The following is a 14689-nucleotide window of genomic DNA, read 5'->3' on the forward strand; positions in this document are numbered from 1 at the left end:
TAATCTCAACCTGAAGGCCTTCCCCATAACATTCCAAATTTGCAATTTGAAAGTAAATTTAGAATATAATAGAACCCCAAGATACCTACATTCAAAGTGAAATCTATCTCAGTGTCTGCAAAACTTATGACACCAGGCTAACGCCCAACATTTGATTGATTTGACAAACACAATATCTGCGTTTTCCCTACATTCAACCTCAGCCTATTGATGCTAAACCAGGATCTTAATGTCTGCAAGCACATCCTCAAAAAGGACAGGGTATCACAGACAGAACACTTTACTGGGATAAAAACTAATCATAATTAGCATAAAGTTGATGATGAACACCCAGACTAGACAGAACACGACAGATCAAGACCAAATAGATATTAAATAGTATAGTGGAGAGAGTGGACCCTTGAGGCACACCCATAGTAATAGGAATTCAAGCTGAGTCATCCTCACCTAAAGAAACATGAAAATAATGCTCTGAGAGAAATGAACAGAACCACTCTAAAACCGTACTCTGAATCCCCAATGAATATAACCTACTTAGTAATATTTCATGGTGAACTGTATCAAAGGCTGAGGAAATATCCAAGAAAATCATTAAAGTTTCCTCACCTCGATCAAATCCAGCATGTACCAAATCAAATACAGACACCAACAACATTTCAGTTGAATATTTAGACCTAAAACCAAATTGACATATGTCAAGCAAGTCATTCAGTTCAAGGAAATCATGCAATTGATACAACACAAACCTTTCTAAAATTTTTGCCAAGGACTTCAGCATCGAGATAGGATGATAGTTCACAATTTGTTTAGTATCAAATGCACCATCCTTCAGCAAAGGATGAACAGAAACCTTTTTTCAAAGTGCCAGGGACAATCCCCTCAGAAAGCAACTTGTTCATGATACTAGATAAAAGAAGCAAGTTGGCACTCAAAGATTTAATAATTGCCAGGGAACAATTATCCAGGGAACAGTGCAAAGGATTCAACTTACTCATCACAGACTTTACTTGTTCCTTAGAAATTGTAGAGAAGTTAAACCACTTATTCATCAGCTCAGAAGGAAAAATTAAATAATTAAAAGAACTTGCAATGTCCTCTACTTTCTTCTGAAAGAAATCAGCAAACTCCTGATATGAAATATCACGCAAAGGTAACAGAAGATACAGTAATTAAGTTCTTTACTGTTCTAAACAGCTTCATCAAAGAAACATTTTTTTGCCTTCAGTGTCTCATGCTGATAGGTAACCAAATGCATCCAATACTCCATCAAATGGACAGAGTTCAAATATTTTCACCACTCAGGCTCTTTTCTTCGAAGCAACTTAACTGTAAACCAAGAGGTATCACATTTTCATACACATGTAACAGACTTAAAGGAAACAACTTCATCCAGACACTCTGTTCCAGGTTCATACCAAGGACTGACAGTATCAGAAGCAGACAAAGTATCGAAATCACCCAACCTTGGTATCTAAAGATCTTTTAACTTTATAGGATCAATTGCACTTCTAATGGTTCTAATTAGCTTAGCATCGAAAGGGAAATCAAATAATGATCAGACCAAGGTACCAGAGACTGAGAAATAGCCACTGTATGCCTATTTTAAAAAATTCACCTCCAGAAAATATAAGACCAGTAAATGATTTGCAAAATGAGAACAGGAAGAAAGAATCTGCTCCAGCCTAAATCAAAAAGAACCTCAGAAAAATCTGAAACTAGATCAGTAGCTATTAAATCAAAATGCAGGTTAAAATCAACCAACAAGGTGGTATGATGTGAAGAAATGCCATTAGAAAGCAAAATGTTAGAAATAATAGAGCTATCAGCATAAATAATCCCGGAGGGAGGGGGATTAACAGAGAAAAATATTTAGAAACATAGAAACATGATGGCAGACAAGGCCATATGGCCCATCCAGACTGCCCATCCTCTGTAACCCCTAACTCCTTTTCCTAAGCAATCCCACATGCTTATCCCATGCCTTTTTCAATTCTTCGCAGTCCTCAACTCCACAACCTCCATCACCCTTTCTGTGAAATAATACTTTCTTAGATTACTCCTTAGCCTATTCCCTCTTAACTTCATTGTATGCCCCCTTGTTCCAGAGCTCTCCTTCAGTTGAAAAAGGCTCACTTCCTGTACATAAATGCCCTTGAGATATTTAAATGTCTCTATCATGTCTCCTCTCTCCCAGCGTATACATGTTGAAGTTCAAAAGCCTGTCCCTATATTTTTTGTAGGGGTCCAAGAAAACAACAAGGCAGACGATCGGAAAACTCCAAGATGGAAAACAACAGAGCAGATCAGTGGAAAGTCAACATTAATTTTATTAATGAGATCATAAAAGAGCCTGACACAGGCCATGTGTCGCCCAATAGGGCTGCGTCAGGGACTATTCAAAGATCCTTACTGTCAATACTTGAATAGCTCTCTATATATAAAAGGCACCTTCAACGTTCGAATGAAGCCTCAAGCCGGAAACTTGAGGCGGGCAAGATATCCGGTTTGGCCATGAGTGTCTGCCCCGCCCTCACGTCACAACGTGATGACGTCAAGGGCAGAGCAAAGACAGTCAACGAATCAAGGAAGCCCATTGGTTAATCTCTGTTTCCACTCCCCAATGCAGCCGTCATTCCCATACACTCAAAACCAAACTCGCCACTGCACCCCGTCCCCCCGCCCACAACCCCCTCACCCACCCTCCTGCAGCCGCTCACTCACAGTTCCGCCGCACCCCCCCCTCCTCTCCCACTCTGGCCATGCAGCAGGACCATTACTACACACAAGTGGAACTGACTCAATCAACTACAATGTAAGCAAGGAGCCCCATTGGTTAATCTCTATTTCCACTCCCCAACACAGCCGTCATTCCCATACACTCAAAACCAAGCACACCTACGAGCTGCCGATATACATTGTCGTTTTTTTCCCCTTCTTCCATCTGAAACACGTCTAAAGCTGTTTCTACTGAATAAACTGCGCCTTAACAGGTAAAGGACAAAAGGTTTTTCTTTTTGGTTTCTTACTGCACACCCTTTTACTTTATTTGAAAGCTATACATCTGTACATATGAATATCATGAAATCTAAACTAAATATCACTCAAACACTTTATCCAGCCGTTGCCTGTCAATGTGTGTCACTGAAACAGTATGAGGGAGCTCCAGCTGCCTGTGGGTCAGGACAGGACTTACAGTGGGGGAAATAAGTATTTGATCCCTTGCTGATTTTGTAAGTTTGCCCACTGACAAAGACATGAGCAGCCCATAATTGAAGGGTAGGTTATTGGTAACAGTGAGAGATAGCACATCACAAATTAAATCCGGAAAATCACATTGTGGAAAGTATATGAATTTATTTGCATTCTGCAGAGGGAAATAAGTATTTGATCCCCCACCAACCAGTAAGAGATCTGGCCCCTACAGACCAGGTAGATGCTCCAAATCAACTCGTTACCTGCATGACAGACAGCTGTCGGCAATGGTCACCTGTATGAAAGACACCTGTCCACAGACTCAGTGAATCAGTCAGACTCTAACCTCTACAAAATGGCCAAGAGCAAGGAGCTGTCTAAGGATGTCAGGGACAAGATCATACACCTGCACAAGGCTGGAATGGGCTACAAAACCATCAGTAAGACGCTGGGCGAGAAGGAGACAACTGTTGGTGCCATAGTAAGAAAATGGAAGAAGTACAAAATGACTGTCAATCGACAAAGATCTGGGGCTCCACGCAAAATCTCACCTCGTGGGGTATCCTTGATCATGAGGAAGGTTAGAAATCAGCCTACAACTACAAGGGGGGAACTTGTCAATGATCTCAAGGCAGCTGGGACCACTGTCACCACGAAAACCATTGGTAACACATTACGACATAACGGATTGCAATCCTGCAGTGCCCGCAAGGTCCCCCTGCTCCGGAAGGCACATGTGACGGCCCGTCTGAAGTTTGCCAGTGAACACCTGGATGATGCCGAGAGTGATTGGGAGAAGGTGCTGTGGTCAGATGAGACAAAAATTGAGCTCTTTGGCATGAACTCAACTCGCCGTGTTTGGAGGAAGAGAAATGCTGCCTATGACCCAAAGAACACCGTCCCCACTGTCAAGCATGGAGGTGGAAATGTTATGTTTTGGGGGTGTTTCTCTGCTAAGGGCACAGGACTACTTCACCGCATCAGTGGGAGAATGGATGGGGCCATGTACCGTACAATTCTGAGTGACAACCTCCTTCCCTCCGCCAGGGCCTTAAAAATGGGTCGTGGCTGGGTCTTCCAGCACGACAATGACCCAAAACATACAGCCAAGGCAACAAAGGAGTGGCTCAGGAAGAAGCACATTAGGGTCATGGAGTGGCCTAGCCAGTCACCAGACCTTAATCCCATTGAAAACTTATGGAGGGAGCTGAAGCTGCGAGTTGCCAAGCGACAGCCCAGAACTCTTAATGATTTAGAGATGATCTGCAAAGAGGAGTGGACCAAAATTCCTCCTGACATGTGTGCAAACCTCATCATCAACTACAGAAGACGTCTGACCGCTGTGCTTGCCAACAAGGGTTTTGCCACCAAGTATTAGGTCTTGTTTGCCAGAGGGATTAAATACTTATTTCCCTCTGCAGAATGCAAATAAATTCATATACTTTCCACAATGTGATTTTCCGGATTTAATTTGTGATGTGCTATCTCTCACTGTTACCAATAACCTACCCTTCAATTATGGGCTGCTCATGTCTTTGTCAGTGGGCAAACTTACAAAATCAGCAAGGGATCAAATACTTATTTCCCCCACTGTAGCTGCTGGACGCCAGAAGCAGTGTCTCCTTAGGTTGACAGCAAACAACAACCCCCCCACCAAGCACCTCGGAGGGAGGGAGGAAGGGACAGGACCATGGAACTGGGAGGGAGGGGCAGGGACCCTTGAACTGGTAGGGGGACCCTGGAACTGGGAGGGTGGGGACCCTGAAACTCTGAGGGAGGGTGGGAGGGACCCTGAAACTGGAAGGGACCCTGGAACCCGGGGGGGGGGGGGGGGGGGGATGACCCTGGAACTTGGAGGGATGGAGGGGGGACCCTGGAACTGGGACGGAGGAGGGAGGGGCCCCTGGCACACACTCTCTCTCTCACGGACACACTCGCACCCAGTCTCACTCTCTCTCTCTCACACACACACACACATTCACTCTCTCTCACAGTCACTCTTTCACACACTCTCTCAAACATACACACTCCGACAAAAACCTTGCTAGCGCCCGTTTCATTTCTGTCAGAAACGGGCCTTTTTCACTAGTGTATCAATAAGTTGTCATAAATATATAGGGGACCACAAGTCTATCCTTTCAAAAGCAAGATTAAAAAAACAGCCGATAGCCACACATACAGGTGCCATTTGAAAGGATAGACTTGTGGTTCCCTATATATTTATGACAACTTATTGATACATATTCAAGTATTGACAATAAGGATCTTTGAATAGACCCTGACACAGCCCTATTGGGTGAAACACGGCCTGTGTCAGGCTCTTTTATGATCTCATTAATAAAATTCATGTTGACTTTCCACTGATCTGCTCTGTTGTTTTCCAACCTATACTTTTTTGTGTTCAAGACCACTTACTAATTTTGTAGCCAGCCTCTGGATCGACTCCATCCTGTTTATATCTTTCTGTAGGTGCGGTCTCCAGAACTGCACACAGTACTGTACATGGGGCCTCATCAGAGACTTATACAATGGCACTATCGCCTCCTTTTTCCTGCTGGTCATCCCTCTTTTTATGCACCCAAGCATCCTTCTGGCTTTGACCGTCACTTTTTCTATCTGTTTGGAAGCTTTAAGGTCATCAGACACAATCACCCCCAAGTCCCACTCTTCCTTCGAACATTGAAACACTTCTCAACAGAATCTCACACAAGCTAGAATTTAAAATGTTGCAGAAGACTTTACTGCAAGCACAACGCAGGAACCTAAACAGGTCTGAAGAGGTGTAGAAGGGTTAGTTCGCCTAAAGCAGTGCAACCTGATAGCCCTCAGAATCCCATTCTTCCCTCTCCCCAATCTGCCAACCCCACACAACACATCACACATCTGTTATATTACAATCTGCTATAATGCAATATATTTGGCAAAAAAAAAAAAAAAAACACACACACACAAAAAACCATACCTTTAACAAGATCTGAGCTACTGTTTTTTACCTAAACAATTAGGAGGTATGGTCTACCTGATTCAAACTGATACTTCTGGACTGCTTGTCTTTGAGCAGTTCATTGTTGGTTTATTCTTCTAAGAGTACCCAATGGGACTGAGTAAAAGGATCTTTAATTGTCCCTATACATTATTAACTTATCTTTTTTCTGATAAGGATACCTGGAATACTCATTTGAATAATCACCCTTTTTACCATCTGTATTAAATAACTGGAAGAAAATTTGTTTTTTTTTTAACAAAGCACCTCTTCTTGCTTTTCTCCAATTACACCTCTTCTAGCTGCCCAACTTATTACAATTTAAATCTTCCAACAGATTTAGCTAATTTTCCTCTGTCTAGACTTCTCCATAATAAACAGTTATGAACAATGGAAGATTTATGACACTCAGCTGATTTCAGACTTTTTATCAATATTTCCAAATTCATCATTATCTAAAATCCTTTGAAGAAATTTTGTTTGTCCGCCTTTCTCTTAAAGGTCTGATATCCTACCTTTTCAAAAGCATTTTTCATATTCCCTAAATGTCGTTTAAGCTATATGACTACATGGGATCAGCTTTTGGTGAACAATCGCTAGATGTTTTTTGGCTGGAAGTATGGGATTATAATTTTACATGCTCACGTTCGTGGTCTCCGATTAACACACAATCAAAAGCTTCTTTTTCACATTTTTCTCACCCCCCAACACATTAATGAATGGGATCCCCAAATGTTCCCTCTGTTGGAGAGGCTGTAAGACTTTGGCCACTTTCTTACACATGTGGTGAGTGTCCCTTTATTCAACAGTATTGGTCTATGGTTCTAGAACATAGTAGTAAAATCGTTGGACAACATATCCAATTAGTATTACTTGGAATACCCACTTTTCATATGGATGATGTGACACATTTAGAGCTAATTAAACTACTATTAGGCTGGAGAAGGTTTGGCAAGTAGTCAATATGGATAAGCTCATGGCAAATGAAACATAAACCTTGAAAGTATTACCAGATTTGGGGCTCCTTTAACACAGCTGTGCAGCACACTGAATGTGAAGAAGGCCATTCTATTCCCATGGGCTTCTTCGTATTCAGCACGCCCTAATCAGTAGTGCAGCTTTGTAAAAGGAGCCCTTGGAATCTTTTATTACATTCTTCTCTTTAGGATGATTCCCTTCTCATTTATATTTCATCACTTGTATTTGTATCCAGGATTTGATTCTTATTTTGTTCCTATATGTACCTTGATGTATTTCATATTACTTTTCTCTTTCTTTCTTGTTATAGTTATTGCACTGTTTCACTGTTCCTTTTTTTCCCCCTTAATACTGTTAACTGCTAGAAACTGTTTTTTTGATATTAATGAGCAATCTTATTATGAAATGCTTTCATTTGCGATGGCACTGTTGCCCTTTTTCTTTTTGTATGTAGCATGCTTTACACATTCCGTGATTATCTCATTACTTATGGACCTCATGTTACTATATGGTACCAAGAGAAAATAATAAAGCTATTTGTTAAATTAAAAAAAAAAATCAGTAAGACATACACCAAAAACAAACTAGGAATTTCAGACTGCTCAGTTCTAAAGTTAAAGAAAGAAAAGCTACCTAGTATGATGAGGGCTTCATGGATCTCAGTCATCACATTCTTGTACAGCTCCTTCTGCCACTCTTCTAACAGCTGCCACTCCTCGTCAGAGAAATAGATAGCAACATCATGGAATGTCACCAATGCCTGAAACAGCAAGTGGGACATGCTCAAAGCCTTCTGCAGGTTAATTAAAGTAACTGAAGCTTTGGACCACAGAGTTCATATGTGTATAAAATTATATTTAATATTTATAAGCTACTTCAGTTCTCCTCTACTTCCGATGCTTCTCCCTCGATTGAAGATACAGGCCAACAGTTGTAGTGGTTCATTAACACTTCACACATAGCTACCTTCTTCTATGACTCCTTCTCAGGATACTCTCCTAACTCAAGCACTGATACGGATAGGGTTCAGTGTCAGCAAGGCAAAAGGGACTGTCAACAGATAAAGTGGCATCAGGAGCATGAATTGCTTTTGGAACCCCCTTCCTTCTGGGCTCATGTGCTCACAGACTGACTCAAGAGTGCTCTGAAGCATCCAGAATGGTCACCCTGCTTTCTCACCCCTTGTGACAGCCCCAAGGAGGAACACAAATGCCAGTTGTCTTCACACCATAAAAACTGAACTATAAAACCTAAGCAGCAGTGGGTTTCTAAATTAGAAACAAAAGAATTGCAATATCATACCTGTAGTTCCATTATTTGTTTTATTTTTTTTTATTTGGTGGGGAGCCTATATTTAGTGATTTATGCATTTTTTCAATTTGAATTCTTTATTCAAGTTTTAGTAAGAAATACAACCAACAACATCCTTTAAAACATTGAACACAATGCATCTAACCTTTCTAAAGTCCCTCCCTAGCCATCTATCAACCTCCCCCCCTCCTGCCCTTCCACCTCCCTACCTTCCCTCCAAACAGCTTTGACCCAACTTGGACCATTCTTCAGCATTGTTACAAAATCTCTGATGCCTTATATTAGTCAGTATCTCCATTCGTGCAATAAACTGAAGACACACTTTCCATTAACACAGTGTCAGCGCATCAGCTTGTTTCCAACATCATGCTATGACATTACACATTGCCATGATACTCCACTTTTATGCATATTTTATTATACTTGTGTTTTGAAGTTTTGTGGTATCTACTTCACCTGGTGCTGTAAAGATAGAATAAAAAATATAAGTAAATTGACATATAAACACTATCCAGTGAGAAAACTGTTCTGACCCACAGAAGAGCTCATTACCAATGGGTTAAACATAGTTTAAATAGAGGAGTTTAAGTCCTGCCATCATGAAAGGCCTGTGGTAACGTAAGTGATGCCAGGCTGTGGGGCCAGGTAAGACAACTAGAATCAAAACTACAGGATGTTTTTTGTCCATAGTTTGGTGAGTTTTAATAATATGCTTGGTGGTAGTATTTCACATATATTTCATGGTGAACTCTGTTCCTCCTGAGGAAGGCAGGTGGCAAAATATGGATCTACTAGTAAAAAAAAAGGCCCGTTTCTCACACAAATGAAATGGGCGCTAGCAAGGTTATCATGTAATGGCGATTATGTTTTTAAGGGAACCGTTAGGAGAAATGTTCTGTCATGATAAGTAATAATTAGGAAGGATGTATAATGAGTAATATGTGCCAGGGGTATGAGATACGGATTGTTTTATCTATGTTTTTTTGTTTGTTTTAATCTTTCTTTTTTGTGATTTTTATTTATAGTATTTTTTAAAAGATAAAGAGTACACAGACTCCATCCATGTCCAGCATTTCTCCTCTCTTCCCTCCCCTCCATCCATGGACATCTCCTTCCTGACTTCCCTCCCCTCCATCCATGTACAGCAACTCTCCATTCTCCCCTGCCCTCTCCTCCATCCACCCATATCCAGCAAATTTCCTCTCTCCCCTGCCCCCTCCATTCATCCATCCATGTTCAGCAATTCTCCTCTCTCCCCTGCCCTCCCTTCCCCTCCATCCATGTCTAGAAACTCTCCATTCTCCCCTGCCCTCTCCTCCATCCATCCATGTCCAGCAATTCTCTTCTCTTCTCTCCCCTGCCCTCCCCTCCTCTCCAGTGATCTCTTCTCTCCCCCTGCCCTCCCATACATATCCAGCAATTCTCCCTGCCCTCCCTCCTCTCCGTTCCTTCTCCACACCCCCCCCCCCCCCCCGCGCGCGTTTAACCCTTTTACTTTCAGGCGCAGCGACGGCAGTGAAGAGGACAACACAGCTTTCCCTTCCCTCACACAGTGTCCTGCCCTCGCGGAAACAGGAAATGCATCACCGCAGAAGGCAGGACACTGTGTGAGGGAAGGGAGAAGTTGGAGGCGAGCCCGCTGCTTTGTCCTCTTCACTGCCGTCACTGTGCCTGAAAGTAAAAGGGTTAAACACGCGCAATGGGGGGGGGGGAGGAATCGAGAGGAGGGCTGTTGATCGGGGAGCTGAGGGCGTTTGGGGGGGGGGGGGGCAGCAGCCAGGGGAAGGTCACGGTTGGGCTTGGAAGCCTCTTATACGGGAGCGCCTATGACTGTCCTCCCATCCCATCCATGTCCATCAATTCTCCTCTGCCCTGCCCTCCCCTCCCCTCCCTTCCCTCGATGTCCTGCGATTCTCTCCTCCTGACATCATCTCACCTCCAGCATTCCCTTCCCCCTCATTGTTCCGTCTGACGACGTCATTACGTTTTGACGCGAGGGCAGGGCAATGAGTGGGAATGGATGTTACGAACCCCGGCATCCAGACGTAGAATGTTGAAGGTGCAAATTATTATATAGGATATAGAGGACAAATTCTGACCTGTGGATTTTATTGCTGATAAAAGAAGATTTGGAAAACTTTTTTTTTTTTTTTGTGGTGTGTGAAAGAGGAGAGGCTGAATTTCCTTATGAGCTTTTTTCCATATAGCCCTGATCAAGGTGGTTTGATTTTTTATATCCCTGAACGAATAATAATACTTTGGCATGTTTTAAGACACTTTAAGACATTACCTTTGGAAGCATTAAAAGCTTGATCGTCACTGGTTCAGGAACGTACCTGCGGACTGCAGCATCTGATGTTATAGACTGTGGTTACGTTTCAGGGATTGATTAATAGGATTATTTTCAGTGCACCAGATTCCTTCATTTCATCTCCTTAGTTTGAGTGTGAATTTTTTTTTTGACTTGTTACTCTTTATTATGTATAACAATTTTTTATTGATGATTCCACAGATTAACAAAATCAACAGATTGAGCATGGTACAAAGCTTGTAAAATATACATTTGAAACCTTAAACTGCAAGATCACCAATTTTTTAGAATTTGCCCTTAACATTTGACCCAATCTTCCCCCCCTTTATCCCCCCCCCCCTCCTCCCACATCTGTTGGTTACAATTTCACCTGTCAAACAGTAGTATCAGCAAGACTTATCAACTTCATGAACAATAGAGGGGCACGGGCCCTTTCCGTGTCACATATGATAATCCCCTCTTTATATGTCCCGTGGTATTGTCTTTCTGCAAAGGTATGATTGTCTTCCCTGTTACCTCACCCCTTCTCACCTTTGAGAGTGAATTTTAAACGTAAAGGTTTATAGCAATTTGAATAAAAGTTTGCATATTTTATAAATGCATTACCAGTAACAAAATATTTTTTGAGCCAGGTAAGACAAGCCACACACTTAGCAAATTATGGTGAAAACAAGTATTTATTAAAGTTGTCAGGTAAGAGCTCCTGTTCACTTCACAGAAAAGGAGGAATCAATACTTAAAACTAGTTCAGTAAATATAACAGTGTCCTTGGGTGGCCTGCTCCTGCAGAGCCACAGCATACATGAATGTCTTTCTCTCAGCATCAGTTCTTTCTGGTCTCTGGCTTGGTCCCTGGATCCAGAGATACAAGCACAGTCTCTAGCAGGTACACAAGACTGGCCTGCAGCTGACAAGGACAAACATAGACTCTTCAAGGGTCCAGGTTAAACTTGGCCTACCTGAATATAGTAGTCACCGTTTCTCAGCTTCAGGGTGGAGGCATCTGCAGTGGGCAACCCTAACCTAGCTCGAGCCCAGCCTTTTATACTTCCTGGGCCATGCCCTCCTGGCTCCACCTCTCTTGTGTCACTTCCTCCTCGGGCGGAATTCTGGGGTTTTACGGTGGCTCTGATACTGTGAGGGAGTGTTCTTAAGGATAAATGGCAGCATCCCATAGACTCTCTCACAAGGACCTATATAAACCATCGCCATGGGAATATGTATTTATTGCATTTGTATCTCACATTTTCCCACCTATTTGCAGGCTCAATGTGGCTCACAATATTCCGCCCTGGCTACTGCCAAGGTTGAGTAGAGATACAATCAATAATAACACAAGAATATGAGTAACATAGTGGAATAAAACATTCGGTATAGCGAGATCAATAATGAAATATCAATTAAAACAGTAATGTACTAAAGTTCAAATGATGGATCATAGTGATATGTTCTATTAAAGAGACAGGTCTTCAGTTTCAATTTCCGAAAATTGATTAGGTCACTTATTTTTTTCACATCAAGTGGTAATGCATTCCAAAGCTGCGTTCCTATGTAAGAAAAACTGGATGAATGTATTACTTTATATTTTAATCCCTTGCAGCATTTCTCCTCTCTTCCCTCCCCTCCATCCATGTGCATCTCCTTCCTGACTTCCCTCCCCTCCATCCATCCATGCCCAGCAACTCTCCATTCTCCCCTGCCCTCTCCTCCATCCACCCATATCCAGCAAATTTCCTCTCTCCCGTGCCCCCTCCATTCATCCATCCATGTTCAGCAATTCTCCTCTCTCCCCTGCCCTCACCTCCATCCATGTCCAGGAACTTTCCATTCTCCCCTGCCCTCTCCTCCATCCACCCATATCCAGCAATTCTCCTCTCTCCCCTGTCCTCCCCTCCATCCATCCATGTCCAGCAATTCTCCTCTCTCCCCTGTCCTCCCCTCCATCCATCCATGTCCAGCAATTCTCCTCTCTCCCCTTATATAGGCAAAGCAGTGCATCCATCACAAAGTGTTAAAACCAACAGATAAGCACCATGTGCCCTCCTTCCTTTGGTTTGGTTTTGCTGTGTCTTGCGCACCAGAGCAGTCTGTTGGTTCCACCTTGTAACATGTGTATACCACTTTGTATATATATGTGGATCTGATCCTTGACACAGGCACTGTTGCTGAAACACAGGCCATGTTGGGTCCTATTTTAATAAAGTTTTTTGAAGTTCACTAACTTTCAAGGGGCCAGAGACAAGCATGTTAAAAGGAATTACAGACAAAATAAGGAATGGTATCATTGGATCTTGGATTATTAAGAGGCAGAGGATACATTTTGAACAGTGTTGGTGCAAAAAAAAGGTTTCTAGAGTCCCGGAACCAGCATATGACGGAAATCCGCGTACCACGTACACCTTGGCCAATCCGGAGTGATGAGAATCACCAATCCTCGGTGTAGCCGAATCCGCAGGAGAACTCGCCCGATCAAGGGCCAAGGAGGGAACACATCCTGGAGGCCCGAGGGCCAGGGTTGAGCCAGTGCATCAAACCCCGCCGAGCGAGTAACTCTCCTTCTGCTGAAAAAGTGAGGGACTTTGGCGTTTGCACTCGACGCCATTAGCTCCCAACCGGGAGTCCCCCATTTGGCACAGATTTGAAGAAAAACTTCCTCTGCCAGTTCCCATTCCGCCGAGTCGATTTGTTGCCTGCTGAGGAAATCGGCTCAGACATGCTATGAGAGCTGCGGACAGCAGAAGCAAAAGGAGCTCGGCCCATTGGAAAATCTGAGCGGCCTCCGCGGGCAGGGCCCTGCACAGAGTGCCGCCCTGGCGATTGATGTAGGCCACCGTTGTCGAGTTATCTGACAGAACTCGAACAGAAAACCCCTCCAGAGTTTTGTGGAGGGCTAGAAGAGGCTGGAATATCGCTCTCAGTTCCCAGTGATTGATGGACCATCCCGCTTCCACGGGTGTCCACTGACCATGAGCATAGCTTCCCTGTAAATGAGTTCCCCAGCCCGAAAGGCTGGTATCCGTTATCACCAGGCACCAAGAAGGAAGTGCGAGCGGCCTTCCCAGTCACAGCCTCCATTCGGAGAGCCACCAATCCATACTGTGCCGGTTCGCAGGGAGCCACGTTAGTCTGCATTGATATTCCTGGGAAATCGGAGACCATGCTGGAGCAGAGCAATCTGCAGCTGCCTCAAGTGAGCTCTCGCCCAGTGAACCACCTTCATGGTGGCCATCATCGACCCCAGGAGCTGAACAAAGTCCCAAGCTCGAGGGCGCGACATCTGCAGAAGCAGACGGACCTGATTCTGAAGCTTGCATCGCCTGTGGTCGAGGAGGAAGACGAACCCCGAGGGCGTGTCGAACCGGACCCCCAAATACTCGAGAGACAGAGGGGGTCAGGTGACTTTTGGGCAAATAGATCACCCAGCCCAGAGTCTGAAGAACTGTTATCACGCTGGTCATGGCGAGACAACTCTCATCTGCCGAATCCACCCTGATGAGCCAGTCGTCGAGATGCGGGTGAACTCTGACACCCTGTCACCTGAGAAAGGCAGCTACCACCACCACCACCTTGGAAAAGGCATGGGGAGCTGTGGCTAGGCTGAAAGGCAAGGCCTGAAACTGGAAATGTTAGCCCAAAACCGCAAACAGGAGAAACCGCTGATGTGGAGGCCAAATAGGCATTGGCAAATACACTTCCTTGAGGTCCAGAGACATGAGAAACTCTCCTGGCTGTACCGCCAAAATGACGGAACGCAGGGTTTCCATGCAAAAGACTCAAACTCTTAAGGCCTCGTTGACTCTTCATAAGTCGAGGACCGGTCTGAAAGACCTGCCTTTTTGAGGGGCTACAAAATAAATAGAGTAGCGACCGCAGCCGCGTTCGGCGGGATGCACCGGAACAACCGCTCCAAGGTG

The 14689-nt window shown here is 43.8% G+C and overlaps 1 protein-coding gene across 2 annotated transcripts in view; it reads right to left on the reverse strand.

The window, feature by feature from the left end:
• LOC115474009 overlaps nucleotides 1-14689 on the reverse strand; it is a 143014-nt gene that overhangs the window by 60609 nt on the left and 67716 nt on the right. For both annotated transcript variants that reach the window (XM_030209278.1, XM_030209277.1), the window contains exon 5: nucleotides 7787-7913. In XM_030209278.1, coding sequence (XP_030065138.1) covers nucleotides 7787-7913 — 127 coding nt within the window. The remainder of the gene's footprint in view (nucleotides 1-7786; nucleotides 7914-14689) is intronic.

The sequence above is a fragment of the Microcaecilia unicolor genome, chromosome 7 (assembly GCF_901765095.1).
Source record: "Microcaecilia unicolor chromosome 7, aMicUni1.1, whole genome shotgun sequence".
NCBI classification, from domain to species: domain Eukaryota; kingdom Metazoa; phylum Chordata; class Amphibia; order Gymnophiona; family Siphonopidae; genus Microcaecilia; species Microcaecilia unicolor.